The 24,014-nt window shown below is 36.2% G+C and overlaps 1 protein-coding gene across 1 annotated transcript in view; it reads right to left on the minus strand.

Annotated features, from left to right (window-relative positions):
* Positions 1-11,409: 11,409 nt before the first annotated feature.
* LOC103198379 (leucyl and cystinyl aminopeptidase) overlaps positions 11,410-24,014 on the minus strand; it is an 88,066-nt gene continuing 75,461 nt past the window's right edge. The window contains exons 13-17 of the mRNA XM_007942540.2: positions 16,020-16,204; positions 14,864-15,025; positions 12,843-12,983; positions 12,091-12,172; positions 11,410-11,541 (exon numbers count right to left, since the gene is read on the minus strand). Coding sequence (XP_007940731.1) covers positions 11,410-11,541; positions 12,091-12,172; positions 12,843-12,983; positions 14,864-15,025; positions 16,020-16,204 — 702 coding nt within the window. The remainder of the gene's footprint in view (positions 11,542-12,090; positions 12,173-12,842; positions 12,984-14,863; positions 15,026-16,019; positions 16,205-24,014) is intronic.

Genomic DNA, 24,014 nt, shown 5'->3' on the forward strand with positions numbered 1-24,014 from the left:
CCTCAAGGCATAAAAGAGACTGCAGACATGCCAGAGGGTCAGTAATTAAACCCACAGTGCAGCCAATATGCAGTGTTGCTCACAGTACCTGACGATCTCTTCAGCTACATCCACAGAGGACGGAGGCAACAGCATCAGAGGCATTAAACAGAAGGGCCTTCAGTTTCCCACATGGCTTGTACAGAAATGGCACTTTAATAAGAAACACACTGACATTGCTGAATAGCCTTTCCTGTGCTGATCTGGCCTCTTGGTTGTGTCCTGATTTCCTTTCAAACTTGCCGCCTGGTGCTGCCAGTCAACAGTTCAACACTGGCAGCATCAACATCTTCTAGGTTATTTTATTATGTTATTACATTATGTTCTCCTTTAACAACAGTGATCGAGTAAGGAGGAATGAAAGCTGGCATTTTACATATAAGCATAGGCCCTGAAAATAATACAGCACAGCCAACAACAGAAATCACAGCTCCAAAAGCTATTTAGCCTCAGACTGCATTTAGGCCAGTGGATTGGATGACCATCTAGGAAGAAAAATAATAAAACTGAAGAACAAGTACAAAGCACTGGTAATGTATCATAATTATTGAATCTAGAGAGTGGGGTTATAATTAAGAATTTTAACATCTTTTTGCTCTCTTGAAACAAAAAACACCCGTTTATAGCATATAAGTGAACTGTTTTAACTTCCAGACTAGTTTCAGAAAAGAAAGCAGAGTAAATTCCCCCGCTCCCCACCACCATGGTGGAAGCATTTATGCTAAGGACTGAAATAGAGCTAAAAGAAAATACAGACAAGTTACTCTGTTGCTATGAGTTCTAAAAAGAAATTTGAAAGATAGGAAAAGGTTTATTACTGTCCATCTAAAAATTTCATCAGAATCCAAGTGTGGTTCTTCACATTTATAATTGATTTTAATTCATTTCTTTACTACTGGACCAATAAGCAACCTCATGATAAATGGAGAATATGCTTAAGTTGTTAAGGATTTCATTTTATGTGGATCCACAATCAACACCTATGGAAGCGCCAGTCAAGAAATCAAACACATTGCATTGGGCAAATCTGCTGCAAAACACTTAGCAAAGTTTTAAAAAGCAAAGATGTCACTTTGAGGACTAAGGTATGCCTGACTCAAACCATGGTATTTTTAATGGCCTCATATGCATGTGAAATTTGGACAATGAATAAGGAAGACTGAAGAATTATTAATGCATTCATGTTGGTGAAGAATATACCATGCATGGTCAGAATGAACGAATTTGTCTTGGAAGAAGCACAGAGCCAGAATGCTTGTAAGTGACAATGGCAAGATTTCAGCTCACATACTTTGAATATGTTATCAGGAAGGACCTGTCATCCCTGGAGGACATCATTCTTGGTAAAATAAGACGGTCAAAGAAGAAGGGAGGACCCTCAATGAGATAGATTGACACAATGGCTGCAACAATGAGTTCAAACATAGCAACAATCAGGAGGATGGTGCAGGACTGGATAGGATTTTGTTCTGTACATAGGGTCACTAGTTCGGAACTGACTCTACAGCACTGAACAACTACAGAGATCTATGAATAAAAAAGTATCATAAAGTTAACCAGAAGCTTTTGATCATAATCTTTGTAATTCCTAATAGCATTTCTCTTATATATTATTAATGTCCATCACAAGAGATTTTAAAAAGAACACGACATCAAGGTTGTTTTGTCTCCAGAAACAGGATTTTGGAGAGTTAGACGACTTATCAAATTATACCCTAATATACCCAACTTCAAGCTTTAGAAATTATAAAAGAATACTGGTTCCATTTTCTACATCTACAAGTCCAAGAAATTCTAAAATCTACCTCAAGACCACTGACAGGAATAAAGATCCTTTTGTAGATCTGACCAGGAATATATTGTGATTAAAAAGTAAATAATTGCTCTAGATCAAGTTCAGTTAACTGTTACTGAGTACCCTGTCCATAATCCATTTGAATTCCTCCCTTCCTCTGACATACATCCACCCCACTAATCCCAGGGAATATTTGGCAATATCTGGAGACACTTTTTTTGGGTATCACAGCAAGGCAGGAGAGCTGTTACTGGTATTTGGTGGGTAGAGGCCAGGAATGCTCCTAAACACACCACAATGCACAGGACAGACCTCCACAACAAAGAATCATCCAGCCCCAAAGGTAAATAGTGCAGAGGCTGAGAACCCTGAATTATGTAGTTGGGATACTGGGCTCCTGGTGAGGCAGGAAACAAATTATGAAAGACAATGGATATGGTCAATGCCCTGGTAGAGGTTTTTCATTCAAAGAGTCCACACAATAATTGTATTTAAATACTTTTATTTTTATTTCACAAAAAAAAAGCAACAGTGCTTGCAGTTACACATGCCTTTCAGTCAGTGCTGGTCATATGCAAAACAAATCATCAGAAATATAAAGAAAAATAAGTCTTTTCCCTTATTGAAACAACACAATTGCATATACAGTATTATATATATATATATATAATTTTCAAAGTCTTCCACAAAAGACAGATTATGATATAAATTTAGAATTCCACCCACAAGCTCAGACTCAAGGAACTGAAGATCTATATAGGTATATAAATACAAAAGTGTAATACCTTTTTACAAGTTCCCAATTAATTATTTCCCAACATATTTGAAAGGTACTACTCTTCACAGCAACATGGAACACTTGGCTTTAATCAAGAGAGTTGAAAGACTAGTTTTTGTCTCAATGTGAGTTTGTTGATTAATGCAAATGCTCCAAGTATGTTGTAACTCTCATTTTATATACACATACACATGAGCGTACTATTGTATTGGTGGTTTGTAACAGTTCAACTTCTGGAGCATTTATTCAGCTAAGCCATGACCTTTACTTCCTTTGAAGTATTTCAAATTAAGAACCATTCAGAAATATCAATAATGACTACCATGACTAACTGCAAAAAGGTGCTCCCTCTCTTTTATTTTTGATCAAAGTTAAAATGTGTCACGAATGAACTTTAGTTTCTCCCCGACAGCAGCAGGTATAAATAACAGCAAAGTATTGGATAATTATTCAACACGAGAACCTGAGAATTTGATAAGGTAAAATAACATCTCTTCAAATTTTCTAAGATCACGCATTGTTTCTTACAAGAAAAATATGGCAAATCTTCAGCATAGAGTAGCATCACTATAAACATCAAAACAAATAATGCTAAGATGCTCAAAAGAAGGAAGAAAAGGGAAAAAGGAAGGAAGGAAGAAAAGGATCTTACACATGCGTTTTATTTAATACAGACAACACGGTATTATAACTTTTTTTTGCAGTGTTATAACTTTTACCATATGGTGGACGAAGAGACAATGTGAAATATGATACAAGAAATGCTGAAAGCAAATATGCAGGTCTGGATGCATGAAATGCACACAAAAGCATGCAGCAAATGAGGCAGTGTTGGCTTACATTTTTTAGTGCAACTGAAGCTAGCATCTAACAGTGCAGACACTGAAGACAAAAAGGAGAAAGGAATAGGAATGGTCCAGCTAAGGAGAGAGATGCAGTCACACAAGAGAGCTCTGCATAGGAAAGGGCCAAACTTCCCCTGCTACATCATAGCAGAGGTGGATTACCCAGTAAACAAGGTAAGCACAGGCTTACTTGGGCATATTTACTAAGCTGTAGTGACCAACTTCAATTTCAAAGATATGGTGAAAAACATGTAAAATGTTTACTACAGATTAGCAAATATGTACAAATAACCCTGTGTGCTTACCTTACTTACTGGGCACTGCATTCCTACCAGGGATTGTAAATTTGGAACAAGGCTTTTATTCTGTAGGAAGGTGCTGTGGAATCGGGAGAAAGACAGATGGCAGCCATACCCAGAAGCAGAATCTTTGTTGTGGGTTTTTTTTTTTTTTAAAAAAAGCTAAATATTTTACTACAGATGACCCGGTAAGCAAGGCAAGCACTGTGCTTACCTTGCTTATTGAATAATGTGCCTCTGCATGTGGGTGTTGAAAGGAAGAAAGGACTGTCCCCAAAACTCTTTAGTGTTTGGGCTTATGCCGTCATTCATTGGAACCATGGCAATAACTTGAAAGGCTCATCCCAAGAATCCAAGTAATTTCCACAGGGTACACATGAATATGCTATAGCCAGAGCAACAATAGGCTTCTGTAGCTAAATCAGAATTCTAGGTCTCAAAAAGGAGCTACTCTCAAGGGTGTTCAATGAGTTCTAGGCAGCACTTTTATAGGCCCATGGTTGGCTTCATTGGCTTAGAGTTACTGAAAGACTCAATAGTAATGAACTTTAAATCCACTTTTACTAAGTATTGCCCTTTTGCTTTCTGGGAATTTCCAAAGTATAGGTCCCTTCTCACCATCTCATTCTGTTTGAGTCAGTATAAGAAACACGCTGGATCTGATTAGCTTTCACAACTCAACCGTATCCCAAAGTGTCTTCTCCCATCCAAACAATCCCTCAGCTTATTTGCTACATGACTTCTGTCATTAGTTACAGCACCACACATCTATATCTTTAGGTCAGATGTCAGGAATTTAGTGGGCCTTTATGTTTGTTAGGTACCTTCAGGGCCCTGTAAAGGACCAAGTACTGGAAAAAAAAAAAAAAGATAAAATGAATCAAATTATCGAAGTGAATGTATATATTTACATTTTGAAAGTTAAGGTATCTATCCTACAGAATAATAACCACAGAATAACTATAGTACTAGCTATTGCAAATGAGGAAATATGTGGGAAAGGAAGACGTGATCTGTCCGTCATATTATGAAACTCAGTTTTCATTAGGTCCCAACAGAAACATTCAAAGAAGTAGATACAAAATGAGATAACAAAGAAATGAAAACATATTCATACTTATTAAGAGTATTTCCTGCCAAAGCTATAAATCCCTTGAACTAACAAGTAAGTAAACTACACACAACTATCTATGTACTCACTACTGCCCACACAGGCAATAAGGGGAAGGGGAGAGGGGAGATGTGTCATACACTAATCCTCAATTTTCATTAGGTACCTATACATCCATGCAAAGGACGAGGTACCAAATCAGTAACATAAAAACATCTCTATACATTTTTAAAAAATGTATACTCTGCCCTTTTCCCCTAACCACAAAGTACTCAAATAAAAAACCTCAAAAAAACAAAAACTCCAAATTATATAATACTATTGCCCATGTAGGCAATGAGGGAAGGGGAGACGAGGAGATTTATCATACGTCTGGACCTCCATGTTTTATTGTGTATCAGTAAGTCCTAGTGAAGGACTGGGTACTAGGTGAAAAAACACACAAATCTAGCAAACCTTTATATACATTTGAAAAGAATATAAACCACCCTCCCAAATAAAACGAACAAGCAAATATCTATTCTACCATTGCCCACCAGGCAATGAGGACAAGGGAAAGGGGAGATTTTTCATAGAATCAATCACAACTTTCATTAAGTACCTAAATAGTCATCATGCCAAGGACTACATTCAAAATGAAGTCAACATCAAAAAGGGCAAAAACATTTATACATTTTTTTTTTTTTAATAATATATCCTATCCACTTCTGGTTAGCGCTTGACTGCTAACCAGAAGGCTGGCGGTTCAAACCCACTAGCCACTCCTCGGAAGGAAGGTTGGGCAATCTACTTCCGTAGTGATACCGCCTCAGAAACCCAAGTGGGGGTTGCTCTGAGTCGGGTCCGACTCTACTGCACATAACAACAACAAACCCACTCCCCAATAAAAATCTCAGAAACAAACAAGCCAGCCAGCCCTAAAGTACTCATAAACTATTGCTCGTGTACACAGGCTTTAGGGCAAGGGAGAAAAGATTTATTACATCTCTGGATCTGGGCTCTGAGTTTCATTTTACCTACAAGTCCCCAAAGTCAACACTGGGTTTGGAGTGAAAGAACAACAGCAACAACAACAAAACAGCAAACACTTATATGCATTTAAAAAATACAAACCCAGAAATCACCGTGCCAAGCAAAACCAAACAAACAAAAGAACCACCTTACTCTCCTAGCCACTGCCTTGACAGGCAGTATGGGAAGGGGAAGGAGAAGTATTTTTTCTAGAATGAACCTTAATTTTCATTACATACCTAAGTATCTATGGAAAGATTTAAAATACAAAATGAAGCAACAGAAAAAGTGAGCAAAAATTTTTATATACATTTTTCAAAGTACAGAGTCCCACCTTTTCTGGGTGGTTATAGAGTAACAAAAAAGTATCTATACTACTCTAAAACCAGTGCCTACACAGGCGGTAAGGGAAGGGAGAAGAGGAGATTTCCATCCATCCGGACCTCCACGTTTCATTTGGTGCCTACATGTCCAAGCAAAGGACTGGGTACCAAATGAAATAATACAGTAACGGAAACTATATATACACGTTTAAAAAGAGTATGTCCTGCTCTTAGTATCCCCCCCACCAAAAAAAAAAAACCCTTATAAAAACCCCAAACTACTTTAAAATTATTGCCTATATAGATGCAAAGGGAAAGGGAGATGAGGAGATTATTATACATCCAGAACTCCATGGTTCATTAGGTACCTAGAGTACAAATGAAGGACTAGGAACCCAATGAACTAATATAAGAAAGAAGTAAAAATGGACACAGACATTTATAAAAGTGTATATTTTGATCTTACCCCTCTCCCCAATACTCCCCCCCAAAAAACTCTGGAACTCATCCACTATACTACTAGCTATTGCCCACATTGGCAATAAGGGAAAGGGGGAAGAGGAGACTTGTCATAGACTGAACCTCGATTTTCTTTATATATTTAAACATCCATGTAAAGGACACGGTAAAAAATGAAGTAACAAAAAAAGTAGCAAAAACATTTATATATACATTTTAAAGTACATACCCTTGACCCGAAACCCCTCCCCCCTCCCCTGACAAAAAGTCCTTCAAAAAATCCAAACTACTCTAAAAGATTGCCCACACAGGCAATAAGGGAAAGGGAGAAGAGGAGATTGTTATACATCCGGAACTCCGTGGTTGTTCATTAGGCACCTTTCAGTCCAGTGAAGGGCTGGGAACCCAACGAAAGAATACAATTGAGTAGTAAAAAAGTGTATCTACAGAAGTACATATCCCTGCCTCCAAAAAACAAAGAAACAAGCAATCCAACAACTAATCTATTAGCTACTGCCCATATAGGCAGTAAGGGAAGGGAGAAGAAGACATTGTTATACATCCAGGACCTCCACATTTCATTAGGCACATTTCCATCCATGAGAAGGATACAGTACGAAATGAAACAGGAATACAATGTAGTAGCAAATATATTTGTATACACTAAGTTCATACTTTATATGCCCCACATTCCCCCACCCCACAAAACAAAACGAATTACTCTATTAGCTACTGCCCAAAGAGGCAATAAGGAAAAGGGAAAGAGGAGATTTATCATACTCTGAACCTCAGTTTTCATTATATATGTAGCCACATAAACAAACAGTATAAAATGAAATATAAAAAAGTAGCAAAACATTTATACACACTTAAAAGAATAATATACAATACCCATCCCTCCAAGATTAGTTCAAGAGACTAGAAACTACTCTATTGGTATTGTGCACACAAGCAATAGAAGAGTAAATGGAGCATCTGTCATACTTTGGGACCTCCACAGTTCATTAGGTATCTGCATGCCCATGAAGAAGGACGAATGAAGTATAAAGCCAAGTAACAGCCACAAAATAGCACCAAAAGCATTTGTACACATTTAAAACATACCCTGATCTCCTTCCAATATCATCACCTCCTTACAAAAGAACAAACGAAATAACCACTGTCAGCTGTTGCCCACATAAAGCACCAACAGGGGAAGAGGAGAAGAGATTTTCATCAGACAATATTTAAATTTTCTTCAGGACAAACTATAAAAAAAGTATTGAACACATGTGTACATTTTTAAAGTACATAGCTCCAAAACGACGCAAAGAATTCAACTATTCTATTAAACAGGCAATAAGGGAAAGGGAGAAGAGGAGATTCATCATACTTTTGGACTTCCACTTCTCATTTGGTACTTATTTGCCCAGGCAAACAACGAAGCACAAAATGAAAGAATGCAAAAACCAGCAAGAATAGTTATATACTAAAGTACAAATGGGGGTAGTGAGGGGAGCTTTTTAAGAAAGGAGTGAATTCTAGGAAAAATTGTTAAATAACAAAGGCAAAGGAACGAAGAACTACATCATACTGATGACTTCAATTCTTAGATAGTTCTGTGTAACAAAATTCCACTCCAGTTTGGCAAATTCAGCCTAGGAACTGCTGTCCCATGTGATGATACATCTGACACACATACCCCTTCCCTGCAGACATGGGGATTACATGCAATCTGACTGTAGATTATGTCTCCTGGTGCCTTAGTATGAATAGATTCCTTTAAATCCAATTTAAGAACAGGCTATCAGTAATTCAACAAACTGAGCACTTAACTTTAATTTCTCTTCCTGATATTCAGAAAGGATTCTGTTCTGTAAGAAGCAAAGCTGCTGCAGCTCTGTTCCCTCCAGCTACCCAGCACTTGTCTGACAGGTCTTTTGCTACTATAATGACTAAAATACAATAAAATGAAGATGCTTATGCAAAGAAATTAGAGATAAGTAGAACTTGTGATAGTAAGAAAGTTCTTCATGGACACCCTAACAATGACAAATGGCACAATTTCATTTAAAGAGACCTATATAGAACCACAAGGTGGGGGAAGGTACAAACTTATGGTAGAAGCTACATTTCTTGCAGTTTAATTTATCTATTCATTTGATATCAACAGAACATACTAGACTCCTTAGGCCTCTGCTTTAATAACTCTTCAGATCTCCAAAGCATACATTTTTCTTCCATAATTTCCAATTTTATCTATCTTTATTAATAATCTAGTATGATCAATCTTTTTTATTACACTCAAATGGACAGTCTCTCAGTAATGAAAGGCAAATAATATTTGTCAAACAAGTACCTAATTCTGTCAAGCATCTGCATGATTATATTAAAAAAGCAACTTTGATTTCTATGCTTCAATCTATTTGAGTTCTCAGGAATACATTGACTAAGATAAAGTTTTTTGGAAAAAAATCTTTGAAAGCTGTATTTATACTTTTTACCCTACATATTCTACCCATCATTTAACCTCATATTTCTAGTTTACTATTAGCTTTTAGAAACCCCATATGGATGGTCTAGAATAACATTAAAATTTATGGAACTCTGTGGGAAAAAATTTGATGAGACCTATAATACTACTAATAAAACAGATATTGTGGATCCGGTATCATGGAAATGAACAGCCTTTGAGTACAAAGATAGCATGGATCATGAGCTACTTCTTTTTTTGGCCCATGCTTTGATAAGGTTTTACTCTAATACTTCCCGCACCACACACACATGAAAAAGACAGAATTCAAGACAAGATTTGCCATATGTGGAGTTAACATATATTATGGGAGCAATGTCAAGATGGGCAGGTAAAAGTGAAGAAATCATAAACAATTTTGAGAAGTAACAAAATTTAAACTCTATATATCAAAGTGGGAAGTTAGTAATAACAACATGGTAAAAAAAGCCAGCAACAACAACAAAAAAACCCTCCAAAGTTTAGTATTTTCCCCACTCTAAAAATATAAAATACATTAACTTTAAATATCAACTAAATAATTCTCATCCTTACTGAAGCACAGAGGACTAGAGATGTTTAATAAGACATCTTTAGATCACATAGAATATAATATTTTCTACTCTATAACAGAGAGTTTAGAAAATTGGAGGGAAACACATTAGGACTAAAGAAAGCTATCTTTTAGTCTGCTAGTCTTTTAAATTTTGTCTTATAAAAATATTTTCCTCAAAATAAATATAATTTTATACACAATCTCACATATCCTAACATCATACCTGCTGAATAAAAAAGGTGACCTTTTCCCATTGTCTGACTCTGTTGTCTGATTTAAGTGCTCACAAATAGGTAACTACCCTTTTATGTACATAGAAGTTATTTCCAAATAATATATACACAACTTAAGAATTATTAGGAAGAAAGCTTTTCTCCTAAGAATCAAAGAAATAACAATCTAGGGATAAGTCTGCATAGCTCAAAAAATTCAAGTACATTATTTCTCCTTCAGGAGTAAAAATGCCATACAGTGCTGGATATCCTTTCTCATTTTTCTTTTCCTTTTTTCCTTGGCCATTTCTTTTAATGTTTGTTAAGAGACAATAAAAGAAAAACTACCAATTAAAGAAAAGTACTGCTTTTGATGCTGGAAAAAAATTCAAAGCCCACCATATAAAACTTGAGTTCAAATTACTCCTATCCCACATTTTCTTCATTCTTATTTAAGGTACTATGGTGAACTTCAAATAAAAATGTTCAGTTTCTCAAAGGCTCTATTTTAAAATACGCTTCTGATGTGCTACTGTATCCTATAAAATGAAAATCTGCATATGGTTATGATTCAGAGAGAAATAATCTATGTTCTATCATGCCAAAAGAGAAATTATGTTCTTATTGATAGCGATAAAAGTCACCATGAAGGACTCTAGTGTGAACAAGATGCTTGTCACAGATGTAGAAATATTTATAACATAAGGTATACCTGTGGCATGGAGTGGTAAAGGTGCACAGATTTGGGGAATAACAGCATTCATGAATAAAATAATTTATATTATTTTAACTGAGTTTGGAGCAGCTTCCTATGGCAATACCATAACAGATTAAAAGAAAGTGTTAAGTATTTGGAAAATTTAATCTTTTGGCCTTGCGATTTAACTTTTCAATACAACAAAAATTTAAAAATTCTGTAGCACCTGGCTATTTTGCAAAAAGAAATACTAATAGCTATAGATCTTATTTAAACTTTTTCCAGAAAATAAAGGACTAACCCCAAATCAAAGTAGATCTGCACACCTGAGATCAGTTCTCTACAGCTACATTCTTCATTACTGTTTGAAGCTAAATCTGTGCACGTGAAGCAACAAATGGCTGACCAACCAGCAGCCTGCAAAGATGGTGGCTCACAGGATGGATCTTTCCTTGTCTCACTGTGTCAGTATGTTCTGGAATTGAGAAATAGAAAAAAATTCCAAAATAGATTTTTTCCCTATTTCTAAATCTTCAGTAGAAAAATTACTCATAGTTTTTATAGATGAATAGCATGTAGATGAATACAACTTTGTAATAAATAACTATATACTGCCCGAACACACTCGGAAAAGACAGATGAAAAATACAAATGTGCCCTGAGCTAACTAGAACTCCTAAGAGTGCAAACAACTCAGCAGTGATCCTGGCTTCACCTTGACTTTTGCAAAAGCAGCAAAGCCCCAAGTTTACAAGTTCTGAATGGGCGACAAAATGAGGTGCGGTTGTGCATGCTACAGCCACGCCGGCAGAGTTTTTAAGTTCTTCTCCATCCACTGGATATTCAGCTGAATGACTTCCAAAGCCTCTTGAACACAACGAAGCCGAAATGTTGCTTCTGATTTATTTTCAAAGAATGCCCGGACCTGTGAGTTCCACACAGAAATATTTCAAATGACAAAGACAATAAATATCAAGTAACTCTGAATATCCTTCTCAAATAAGCTTTAACTTTAAAGAGAATGTGAAGTTTTTTTTTTTAATGAATTCGTCTTATTCCTACAAAGACAAATTTTTAATATTTAAAGTAAGAAAAAAAAAGGTCCAAATAACCCAGTAAATGAGAGAGAGTCAAAAGTTAGGCTTTGTCCTAAAAATTCACCCTCAAAAACATATTCTTCAAAAGAATATTATCACTACTTAAAAAACAGTATTTGGCATATGTTGGTCTTAATTAAAAAAAAAAAAAAAATTATCCGTATCAGGGAAATCAAGGGAATACTGTTGAGAATGGAACTGGAATTTTTCCGCAGTGTCATATATCTCACTTTTGTAAGTAAATCTTAGCACTGAGGAAGGAAAAGAGAGAGAAGGAACAGGGATTGGCATGAGAAGTCACCATCTTGCTTAAAATGAGCAAGCCTGAGAAGAAAAAGTTATTCAACCTCCATACACTAGTGTTTTATACCACCAACCTCAGACAAATGTGCCTTTGTTGAAAACAGGTGAGTAGATCCAGCAACAATACTTTGTATGGTATAGGACCCCAGGTGAAACCTGCAGAAACAAGAATAAAAAAGAGAGGAAAAAAGGAGGCTGTTGCTGGTTATCAAAATACTACTTCTGAGTGTCAAGGTGATGCTTCAATGTAAGCTATACACAACAAGGGCAGAGTAGAGTTCTGATCCTGGGAAACTTGGCTCGGGAAATTAGTAGCAATCCTACACACACTTACTTCCAGTGGAAAGGGGAAAAAAGGTAGGAATTAGGGGATATCCAGATAAGTTATCAAATTCATTTAATCTACTAAGAAATCTTATCATATTCCCCAAAATATTATTCTTACTTTCAAAAAAGGAAAAAAAACCTATATGTACTATTTAGCTCGGTATGAGTTCTTAACTGATCCTTTGCCAATGAGGTGGTATTTTTCAACATGCATAACTAAACAGCTATTGTGAAATAATCCATGGACATGCTGAGCTAAATGACCTGATGTCAGGCATGGCTGGCCTTGATTAGGACTCAAATGGAACACCACTGTTAAATGGAGCATGTTACGGAATTATGTTCACAAATGTGAAAATTTTGGGGTCTTTCAGTTCAAATGTCAAGAGAGCATTTCCTCTCACAGTAAATCATAACTCCTAGGAACCAATGGAATACTAGGAGCCCTTTCCAAATGCAGAACCTGAGAATACTAATAGGAATTCTTGGAGAAACTTACTTCTGTACAAGCTTATTCCAGTTCTCTTTGACAAAATCCCAAGCCAGTAAGTGTCCAGGAAAACGTCGGCCCACTGTTCTAATGATGAAAGACAGCTTTTGTGTTCGGATGATATCTCCGTCAAGGCTACTTTTCATTAACCTGAAGAGCACAGAAAATTTAACCTCCAAAATTCATGGTGAAGTAATGACTGAACTGAAATTAGTATTGTTCTCCTAATTAAAGTTCCATAGTACTGGATTAGCCTAAGATACATCCATAAATTGAAAACCTGTCATTTTTAAAAATGAAGTAAAACTTACCTATGAGATAGGCATTTACATACATTGTCACATAATAATAATTCTTGATACAGTAAGGACACATAAAAATAAATTATGGTAGAATTTATTACAATGGTGGAGATAGGCCTTTTTTTTGTTTCCTGATAAAAACTTTATTTAAGTAGGCAGGTATGTTACCACTCTTAAAATACTGGACTGTAAGAATGAATGCTAAATAAATCCTGACTTTTGAATGTAAACAGTTCTCATCTACTATACAATAAGCATACAGTAAGAAAACGCACTCTCCAAAAATGTAGTATTTGTACCAGGGAGGAAAAACTCAAATGTCATTAAAGATGTGATGAATTAATTATGAAAGAGTCATACTATAGAATACAGTGTAGCCATGAAAACAAATGAAGTAGGCTTTAGGAACTGACATGAGAAATCTAAGATTGATCATTTGCTAACAAGAACCATGTCACAAAACACTGGCTAGAGAATAAATCTATGTCTAAAAATGTGGTTACATATATATATATACACATATATACACATACACACACACACACACACATACATATATATATATATATATATATATATGGTAGCATAGTGCCTAAGGCACTTGACTGCTAACCAGAAGGCTGGCAGTTCAAACCCACCAGCCACTCCTCGGAAGGAAGCTTGGCCAATCTACTCCCATAGTGATACTGCCTCGGAAACCCAAGGAGGGGTCGCTACGACTCGATGGCAAATAAGAACAAATATATATATATACACACACACACACACTCAAATGGAGCACCATCCTCCATAGTATATATATTCACGGTATAAGAATGGATGTGAATGCAAGCGAAAGACAGAGACATTTCCACATTTTACTCCATATGCTTATACATCACTTGAATATACTACAATGGGAATTTATTAATCATTATTAATGTAGTTGAAAAACAAAATGAGAAAAATTTCTATTTGCTTGGGTCAGAGGTTGGCTACTACTTTACAGAAAATGCCTATTTACATCATATCCTTTGGAAAGTGGGTCTGGGCAGGTGCTGAAGACAGCTTTGGGACACTATTAAGATCTATCTGAGCAATATTATACAAAAGAAAACAATGACAGCCAGCTCTCTCCCTCCTCAGCATAACTCTTCACTTTTGGTGCCCTATATGCCAGGAGCCAAGTACCTTCACATTTCCCATGGCTACACAGAGCTTTGCCACCCCACTGTCACCTGTTCTGTCAAGAGGACTTACTCACTGCTCATCTTTTCACCTATGTGAGGCCTTCATTAACTAAAAGAAAAAGCATAACAAATTCACATGAAGGTATTAACCTATAAGCTTTTACATGTTAATTCCTTTCTGAAATGTCTGTATTTTCTAAGTGACAGCTTAGACAAAAAAAATGCCTTGATCCAAAAGAATGAACCACTACCTGTGGAATTTAAGGCAAAGTGCCAAGGAGATGGAGAGGGCATATGCAGAGAGTATGAGGGGGCTGTGATTCCTGGCATCTCCCTACCTCCCTTGAACAAAGCATATTCTGCTTATCTATGAAGGTTCAATCACTGAAACCAAGCCCAGCATGTGCAGGGTCCTCACCACACTGTCTAAGTCAGGTCTGGCTTATTAGTAAAGGGAGTAAAAGGAGATACTAAAGTAAATAAGCTTTCCTTCATAGGAGGAATATAATGCTTTTGTGCTTTTGGTTTCTAATATCATATTCCTTGGGTGGTTTCATACCAGTAAAGTTTCCGTACATCCTCTGAGCTGGCAAGAGCTTCAAGTATTTTATTCTTCTCTGCTTCAGAGCCTGTAGTGATGTACATGCCTAAAAGGAATGACCAGCCTTTCTCGGTTTTTGCTCCAATTTTGAACACAGTAGCCATGACATCAGTAGGAAGGCTGCAAGAGAGATGTGTACATAAGAATGAAAAGAAATAATCCTGAGCACAAAGGCAAAAGAATTGACTAGAGGTGGTGGTTTTGGGGTCAGGGCAGTTAATAATTAAGTAAGGCTTTACTGAACAACTTAAAGCCAAGAAAAAAGTTAGTTCAGTTGTTGCTACTTTCCTAGTGGTATTACTAGGAGGAACATCAATTCAATTTGATACAATAATTATTTACTAAGCATGTGCAAAAACCAGACAGGCCACTGGCTGGATACTAGAGACAAGAAGAGGAAATGAGACACCATCCCTACCCTTTAGCAACTCACAGGCTATCACAAAGTCCAAAACAATAAATATATGCATTAAGTACAGTGTGGTAAATGCTATGACAGAAATACGGCAGCAAATATGGAGGGTGGTGTGGGAAGAAGCATAATCAAATTACTATATCAAAAATCTCAGAAATGAGGGGGGGAGAAAACCTGTTGCCATTAAGTTGTTTCTGACATATGGTGATGTCATGTATGTTACAGTAGAACTGTGCTCAAAGGGTTTGCAATGACTGATTTTCCAGAAACAGATCACGAAGGCTTTCTTCTCAGAAGCTTCTAAGGTGGACTTGAACCTCTGAATTATTGGTTAGCAGCAGAGTGCATTAACTGTTTGCACCACCCAAGGAAGAACCTCAAAAGGTTGTTACCCAAAGCCTCCACCCCAATTCTTCATCTAATGCTTAAATTTTCTTCCAGCATTCCCAGTAAAAAAACATGGAGGGGACCAATTATCACCAAAAGCATTTCTACTAACTGCTAACTTCTCACTTGCTACATTTTATTACTAGATTAAAAGAGACTTTTTTAAGAACAAAGATTCAAAGAGTTTATCTACAGCGACACCCAGAGTTTTATAGTGTTTATGACCCAGAAGAAAAGATCCTGGTTTTGGGATATGATCTGAGTGAGGGAAAGAAGATGAAGACAGCTTATTTGAGTAGAAATACACTTTACCTTTGAGTTCCATTGGACATCATCCAATCATCAAAGAGCTTCATGGCAGCAGTGCTGTAGTTCTCTAGGCTGTGGGTACAAGCAAATTCTAGCAAGACTGACCGAAGTTCTCGCATAGATGGGGTGCCCTCATCAGTCCAAGTCTGCTGTTCGATTTGCTTTTGAAGCAACTTAAATACTCTGGTCTAGAGAAACAAAATAGATTATAATGGAAGAATAATTAGGACACTCAAAAATCAGGACAACCAATATTTTTTCTCTTATCATTTACTCAAGGAGACAAAAAAAAAAAGCAAATATTACCATTAAATATCAACAGACATATGAAGCCCACATACAGCTAGGATGAAACCATTCAATAACAAAGGCTGCTATAGCTTTATTCAATAATAAGGCTAGTATAACCAACAAGCACTTTTAATGATGTAACACAGAAAGAATAAATGACTACTGTGCATTAGAGAACCCTGACATTCTGCTTTGTGTGTTGTTCTTGTTATATGCTGTCGAGTCAGACTCAAGTGACAGCAACCCCTCCTTAGGTTTCCAAGGCGGTATCACTACGGAAATAGATTGCCCAACTTTCCTTCCGAGGAGTGGCTGGTGGCTGATGGGGGTCTGCTTTATGTAGTCAGTTAGAAATCATTTTCCTGCCGAAAATAATCACCTATAACCACTGCTGGAATGAAGCTGGTTATTCCTGACCCTGTGACTTTAGAATCCATAAATCCATAAAGCAATGAGAAAAGTGTAGTTTTGTGGTCGATCCATTATTAAAGGTATATTTAACGTATTAACTAGTTTGATGTTATAACAAATAAATCTAACCAAGTTAATAAGAAAATGAGATCTGAAGGGCAGATAGTTGTTTACAGTTATTTTTTCTCCTTCCAACTTTTTTATTTTTTAAAATTTCAAACCTACAGAAAAGATGCAGTAGAATGAACAACCATACACTGTTCATCTAGATTCACAGGTTTTTACACGCTCCCATCTGCTTTTTCTCTGTATGAGTGTATAAAACACATACACATGAACTTTGTTTATTTGGGTTTTAGGTCAATCGTATGAAGTTATAGATATGATATATCATTTCTAAATACTTTAGCATGCAACTCCCAGAAATAAGGAAGTGTTCCAACATAACCGCAATACCTTACCAAACTTGGAATGAACAATGATTCAGTAATATCTTCTACCATCCAGCTTATGGTTATAGTTACTCCTTAATGATATACCACTGCAAAATGTATACTAGCAGTATTAAGGAATCGACAGATTTCTTATTTCTTTTACATCTCTCTCCATAACAAAAGGTTAAAAGCTGTTCATAGTATATGGAAGTATTTCCATATTGCAAGCCATTGTGCACGGGGAGGATAAGGACACAAGGGATTTAAAAAATCATCATACGAAAAAGGCATTTATGAATGGTATTGGAAGGAACAAATATTCTGATATAAAAAGTATTTGAATGTATTAAAAATAAAATAGTGCTTATGGCTATATATAAAAAACCCAAAACCCAAACCCATTGCCCTCGAGTTGGATGCGACTCATAGCGACCCCTCCTTGGGTTTCCGAGGCAGTATCACTATGGAAGTAGCTTGCCCAACCTTCCTTTCAAGGAGTGGCTGGTGGGTTTGAACTGCCAGCCTTCTGGTTAGCAGTCAAATGCCTTAGGCACTACACCACCAGAGCTCCCTTGGCTATATAATGCATTAAAATGAACAAATTTACAGGCAACCTCCTCCATTTCTCAGGGTTTCCTAGCACAGGAGGATTTCACCCTACTGGTACTTCTTTAATGCCACCAAGATTACCCGGTCTCATGTCAAGTAATCAAGTATCACAGATGATCACATGCAAAAACTCTTTTAACCTCAGGAAATTAGTTAAAGCTCTTTTCAGAACATTAGATGCTTCCTGAGTACCACTGTCAATATCTAAAATGAATCAGAGTTAGAGACTTTTTAAACCACTGTAACCATTTTCTCAGCAGAACTTCTCTGAATAAGTCTCTTGTGCTGAATATGAGAATGAAAAAAAAAAAAAGGAGTATGTACAAGAAGGAATCAAAGTTTGTGGTAACATGTAACTCACTTTTGTTTGTTTCAAAAACAATGAAACAGGAGAGAACAGATAACTTGTGGAATGTGTAAGTGGTGAAGTTGTGAGTCATTGGGAGGAGATGAAGTAGAAAAGTACAAACATAAAGGCAATGCAAGAGATCCTATTGGATACACATGACTACATTGGTACATGTTGTCTTCCACTGGCCTAAAACTCAATGTTATTATAATAGTGACCTGTCCCAAATGACTGAAGAATAAATTTATAGCCACCAATTTTAAATAGAAACAAAGGATGAATGGAAAATGAAGTAACATGCCTTAAAATCCTATTTGAAAAAAAAAAAAAGAAGACCTCAGTGGTGAAAAATGACAATGCTCTTTGACAGTATACTAAAATACAGAGAAGCCAGGGGAGAAATGGCACTTGAAAGGGCTAAAAGCAAAAGAAACATCTGAAAAGTAAAAAGCCAACTCCTGAGACGTTATTCTACTGGAAACACAGTATGTAATTTTGCTAGTTATTCCCTGTACCAAATCATTAAGAGAAATTACTAAAATAGTTTATTTTAAATATATTGCAAATGATAATAAATTAGAATAAAAGTTTCTCTTTAAAAATTGTTTTTATAAAATTGCTAACGCTACAAAAATAATCATTTTTATAGGTAATTCAGGTTGCATTTTTAGTATTAATAAACCAGAGCAAGTGCTTCAAATTACTTTCCCCTTTTTCAAATAAAGGGAGCTCTGGTGGCATAGTGGTTAAAGCACTTGGCTGCTAACCAAAAGGTTGGCAGTTCAAACCCCTAGGAGAAAGATGAGGCAGTCTGCTTTCTGTGAAGCTTTGTGGCCTTGGAAACTCTACAGGGCAGTTCTACTCTGTCTTACAGGGTCACTATAAGTCAGAATTGACTCAATGGCAGTTGGTTTAGCTTAGTTTCGGTTCTTTGAAATAAAATGAATTGTTTTTCCATGGTTCCAAATTATTTTTTTTTTTAAATTTAAATGCAAACAATAGAACGCAATCATCAGTTTTAGAAAGTTAAAATGACAAGTGGGGAGAGGGAATAACTCGATGGATTATATAAGCCACAAACACTGGATATGCAATAAAATCCATTACAACAAAATGATTTAAAAAATAAAATAAGCAGGGAAAGATGCTGGTGTGTATGTATTACATTTGATTTACTGCTTTAATTTTGCACTGATAGACCCAGGGAGTTCTTTTCTGGGTCAACTGAATTTCTTAAAAGTGAAATGTCAGCTTTCATTGCAAAAGGTCTTTCCCACCAATCCCACATATATAAAAGAATGACAGATTTGTAAGTGATGAATAGGAATATGGCTGGGATCAGATGTTAACATCAGATGTGAACAATTTAAAACAAATCAAATGTGCACCCACCACAATACCACAGCACACATGATAAAATGTTCAATAAATAAACACAATGTCTGGTAATTATGACATAAAAATTAATTAGACACTAGTCTTAAACACTAGTATTATCTGAACATTGGAATCAAGGATCTAAAAATGCCTGCCATCCCAACCTCTAATTATAGTGTGTCACATTTCACATTTTGAGAGTTTTGATGTTACCTGAATACCTTTAAGATTAAATAAATGTTTTAAAGAGATAGTTTCGCCTTTTTGATTAACTAAAGCTAACCCATTTTTTACTAACAATTGAGTCTACTAAAACCTAGAGTGGTAAACGGGCCCCTGGGTCTTAGAAACAGATACTAAGCTGCCTGCTTTTCCCTCTATTCATTAGCACCCTGGTTTCCCTGATGAAGTATATTCCTGAATAAACCTATACTGGCCCAGAGAACTGGAGACCATCTAGGATGAAGATGCAGTGACAACAATTACCTGAATCTCACAGTAGGAAAATATTCAAAAGGTCCAGCTCCATGAACTGCTCTTTAGCTTCTGTGTTCAGCAAAGGGATAGTCTGAGATAAATTATCAACTGCTTCCTCAGCACTAGTTGTATATACATCTAATGGGAAGAAGTACTTCTGCCACTTGGAAATTTAACTAGCTGGGCTGTGTTGGAGTAGGCAGATACCTTGCCTCCTCTTAGGATATATTCAGTCTTAACAGTGTTCTTGATAAAGTGAGTACGATATACTAACAAATCTTATTTATTGCTATCCCCAATGATATTGATTTCTTATGGTTCTAATCACCTTCAAAATATTCTATAATAAAAATACATAAGCAAATGCTATAGTACAATTGTGACGCACCAACTGGACATACATACTATACTGAAAAGAAGTAAATCTTGGTTTCTAATTCACATCACACACAAAAGTCAAATCCAGATGGATCAAAAATTTAAATATGAAATGTAAACCTTTTCAGAAGAAAACACAAAAGAATATTTTGGAGTAGGCAAAGACTTGATAAATAAGCTACCATAAAATTAATAATTTATGTTAATAAAGAACACCACCAAGAGTGGAAAACCAAGTCAAAATTGGAGAAGATATGTACAAATCATATGACCAATACAGGACTTATATCTAGAATATAAAAAGAACTCATACATTCCTAGAAAAAATAAATGAAAGACTTGGGCACACCACAAAACATCCAAAAGCTAATGAACATACAATAAGGAATTAATCCTTGTTAGTCATTATGGAAATGCATATTAAAGTCAAAATTGCAATAGTACTATGAACCCATTCAAATGGCTAACATGAAAAAGATTTACTATTAATACTAAGTGCTGGCAAGGATATGCAGCAACTAAAATTTTTATATGCTGCTGGTAGGGTTATAAACTGGTACAACAACTTTGAAAAACTGTTTGGCAATACAGTATTCATTATACATACTTCATGTCTCAGCAATTCCACTACCGGGCATTTACCCCACAGAAATATATACAAATGTTCATGAAAAGATATGTATAAGAATATCAAAAGCAGTGCTATTCCTAACAGTCCCCAACTGCAAACAATCCAAAAGTTCATCTTACCACAGTAGCTGTATTGGCTTCAAAGGGCCACTATCTTTACTATACTAGCAGTAGAAAGTCTGTGCTGGTTCTAAATTTGTCCTAAAACAACCAGTAAGTTATTTGTATGCTTCTTAGAAATGCACATAAATATCATAAAAAATTACTGTTATTAGCATTTTGGATATAATAGAAATCTCATTAAATGGTGAGTTGACAACTTCATTTCCAAGGGAGCAATGAGATGTGGGTCTGCCATTTTAAATCTTAAATTGAAGGGCCCAAGCTTTTCAAGTTTTAACTTAAAATCTTAGCTTAAAAAAAAATCACAAGAGAGGACATCTATTAACATGGTGGAATAGACAGAAAAACAGAGACCCTCTTCAACAAAGAAAAGAGAAACCAATTGACAGAGATATAGAAGATAATCTTGGAGCCCTGGGCTTTGAAAGGAAGTATACAGAAGTGGATTAGGCACCAAATTGTGGAAGAACCTGAATGAAAATAGGACCTAAGAATAGGTTTCATTTGCCAAGGATGGCAGCGACATACAGAAGGCTGACAATGGGAAAGGAGAAAGGTGGTGAGTGTCTAAGTGCTGTCAACTAGCGCATAGAGGAGCACAGTACCCTACTTACTTAGATAACATCCAAACAAAACAAAGAAAATGAAAATCTTGAGCAAATCACTCCAACATACAATCACCAATTAAATATAAACACACAAACATCAAAATGTCTTAGAGATAACAGAGCATCACAGTCCATACAAAGAAGCAGGATAGAACAGAAGAAACAAGGGACTAGGATACAGACCTAGAACACATCCCTAAGGAAGCAGCAGCACTGGAACTCCCTGATAAGGAATTCAAAAATTATATTTAGTTACCTTCAATGGATTGAGAGACAGATCAAGGAAAACATTGAGAAAATTGATGAAAACACAGAGAAAACCCTAGAATAATTCTGAAAGACAATACAAGAACAAAATGACAAAATAAATGCAAAATTAGATATGACACAAAATCTACAGATAGAAATCCAGAAGATCAATACTAATATGCACCACACTGAACAGACAAAGAAGTAGAACTGAATCAATGGAAGACAGAATTGGTGAGATTAAAGACAAATACCTCAACACTTCTCTGGGAAGGGATCAATCACAAAAAAAGATGAAAATAAAATGTAGAAACCCTGAGGTTCATGTGAAATACCATTAAAAGGAATAAACTATGTGTAATCAGAATTCCAGAACAGGAAGAGACAACAAAAACCACAGAGAAAATTGTCAAAGATTTGTTGGAAGAGAACTTCCCTGGTATGATGAAAAATGAGAATATATCCATTCAAGAAATCCAATGAGACAGACCCCAAAAGAAAATCACCAAGACATATCATTATCAAACTCTCCAAAGACAAAGACAAAGAAAGAATCCTAAAAGCAGTATGGGAAAAACAAAAAGTTACCTACAAGGGGAAACCAATAAGACTAAGCTCTGATTTCTCAGCAGAAACCATGCAGGCGAGAAGACAATGCTATGGTATATACAAAACCCTGAAAGAAAAAAATTCCCAATCAAAAATTACATACCCAGCAAAATTATTCCTCAAATATGATGGTGAAATTAGGACATTTCCAGATAAGCAGAAATTAAGGGAATTTGTTAAAACTAGGCCAACCTTACAAGAGATGCTAAAAGGCATCCTTTGGACAGAGCACCAACAGCAGCAAAGACCAACCAACCATTAACACACAGGATGACATAACCAAGAAACCAACCTAGTTACGGAAGTATCCAAAGTAAATAAGCCTACAAGATTGTAAACAGGGAACCAGAGACACTAATTGACAAATGAGGACAACTGCAAACCAAAAAGAGGGAAAAAATTGTGTATTATAGAACTGCTAAATGGTAGGGAAGTCAAGACAACTGCAAGATAGAATGGACTACTCTAAAATTGGGAAGAAAATTATAAATCATAGGGTAACCTCAAAGAACAGTGATAAACATTCACATCAAAATACAAAAGAGAACAAGAACAAATATTTAGCAAATACTCAAACAATAGCAATGAAAAAAGTGATAACATGATTCATAAACAAAACTAGCTCAACACAGAAAATTATATGGGACAAACAAATAAGCAACACCACGAAAAAACACGTAACAAAATGACAACAAGAAATTCATACTTGTCGATAATTACACTGAATGTCTATGGATTAAATGCACCACTCACGAGATGGAAAGTTGCAGACTGGGTAAGAAAACATAACCTATCAATATGCTGTCTACAAGAGACACACGTTACAGACAAAGACAAAAACAGACTAAAAATCAAAGGTTGGAAAAATATATATCAAGCAAATGGCAATCATAAAAGAACAGGAGTGGCAATATTAATTTCTTACAAAACTGACTGTGGTGGTGAAGTTTGTCAACTTGGCTGGCCCAGGTTGAGTGGCTGGGAAGCTGAATGTAGTTATTCCCCATGGTGAGATTAGTAATTAACTCCATGATGAAATATATTGGAGCAGCTGAGTAGTTGTTTGGGGTATGTGGTCTGCTTCCTGTATATAAGAAATAGCTTTGGGAATGGTCTCTAGCTTATGGCAGTCTTGACATGTGGTCATGTCATTGTTCAGCAGCCTGCCATGCTCTGCTGATCCTGGGACTTTCAATGGACTTGAATTAATGGCCTGACATGTTGTTTGGTAACATTTGGACTGTGCCATTTTGTCGACCTTGGACTTGTTAAGCCTCAGCAGCCAGTAGCTGCCTGAGTGAAGAGATGCCTCTAGCTTCAGTGGGCCAGGAGCAAGAGGCAGAGGTGAAGCCTAAGATCAAGGGGCTTTGACACAGCTCCTAGAGCCTGGCACTTTGAACTTGGACTTCTAGCCCCCCAAACTGTAAAAGAATAAACTCCTGTTTGTTCAAGC

The sequence above is a fragment of the Orycteropus afer genome, unplaced genomic scaffold (genome assembly GCF_000298275.1).
Source record: "Orycteropus afer afer isolate SDZICR_OR568_19922 unplaced genomic scaffold, OryAfe1.0 scaffold00093, whole genome shotgun sequence".
Classification (NCBI taxonomy): domain Eukaryota; kingdom Metazoa; phylum Chordata; class Mammalia; order Tubulidentata; family Orycteropodidae; genus Orycteropus; species Orycteropus afer.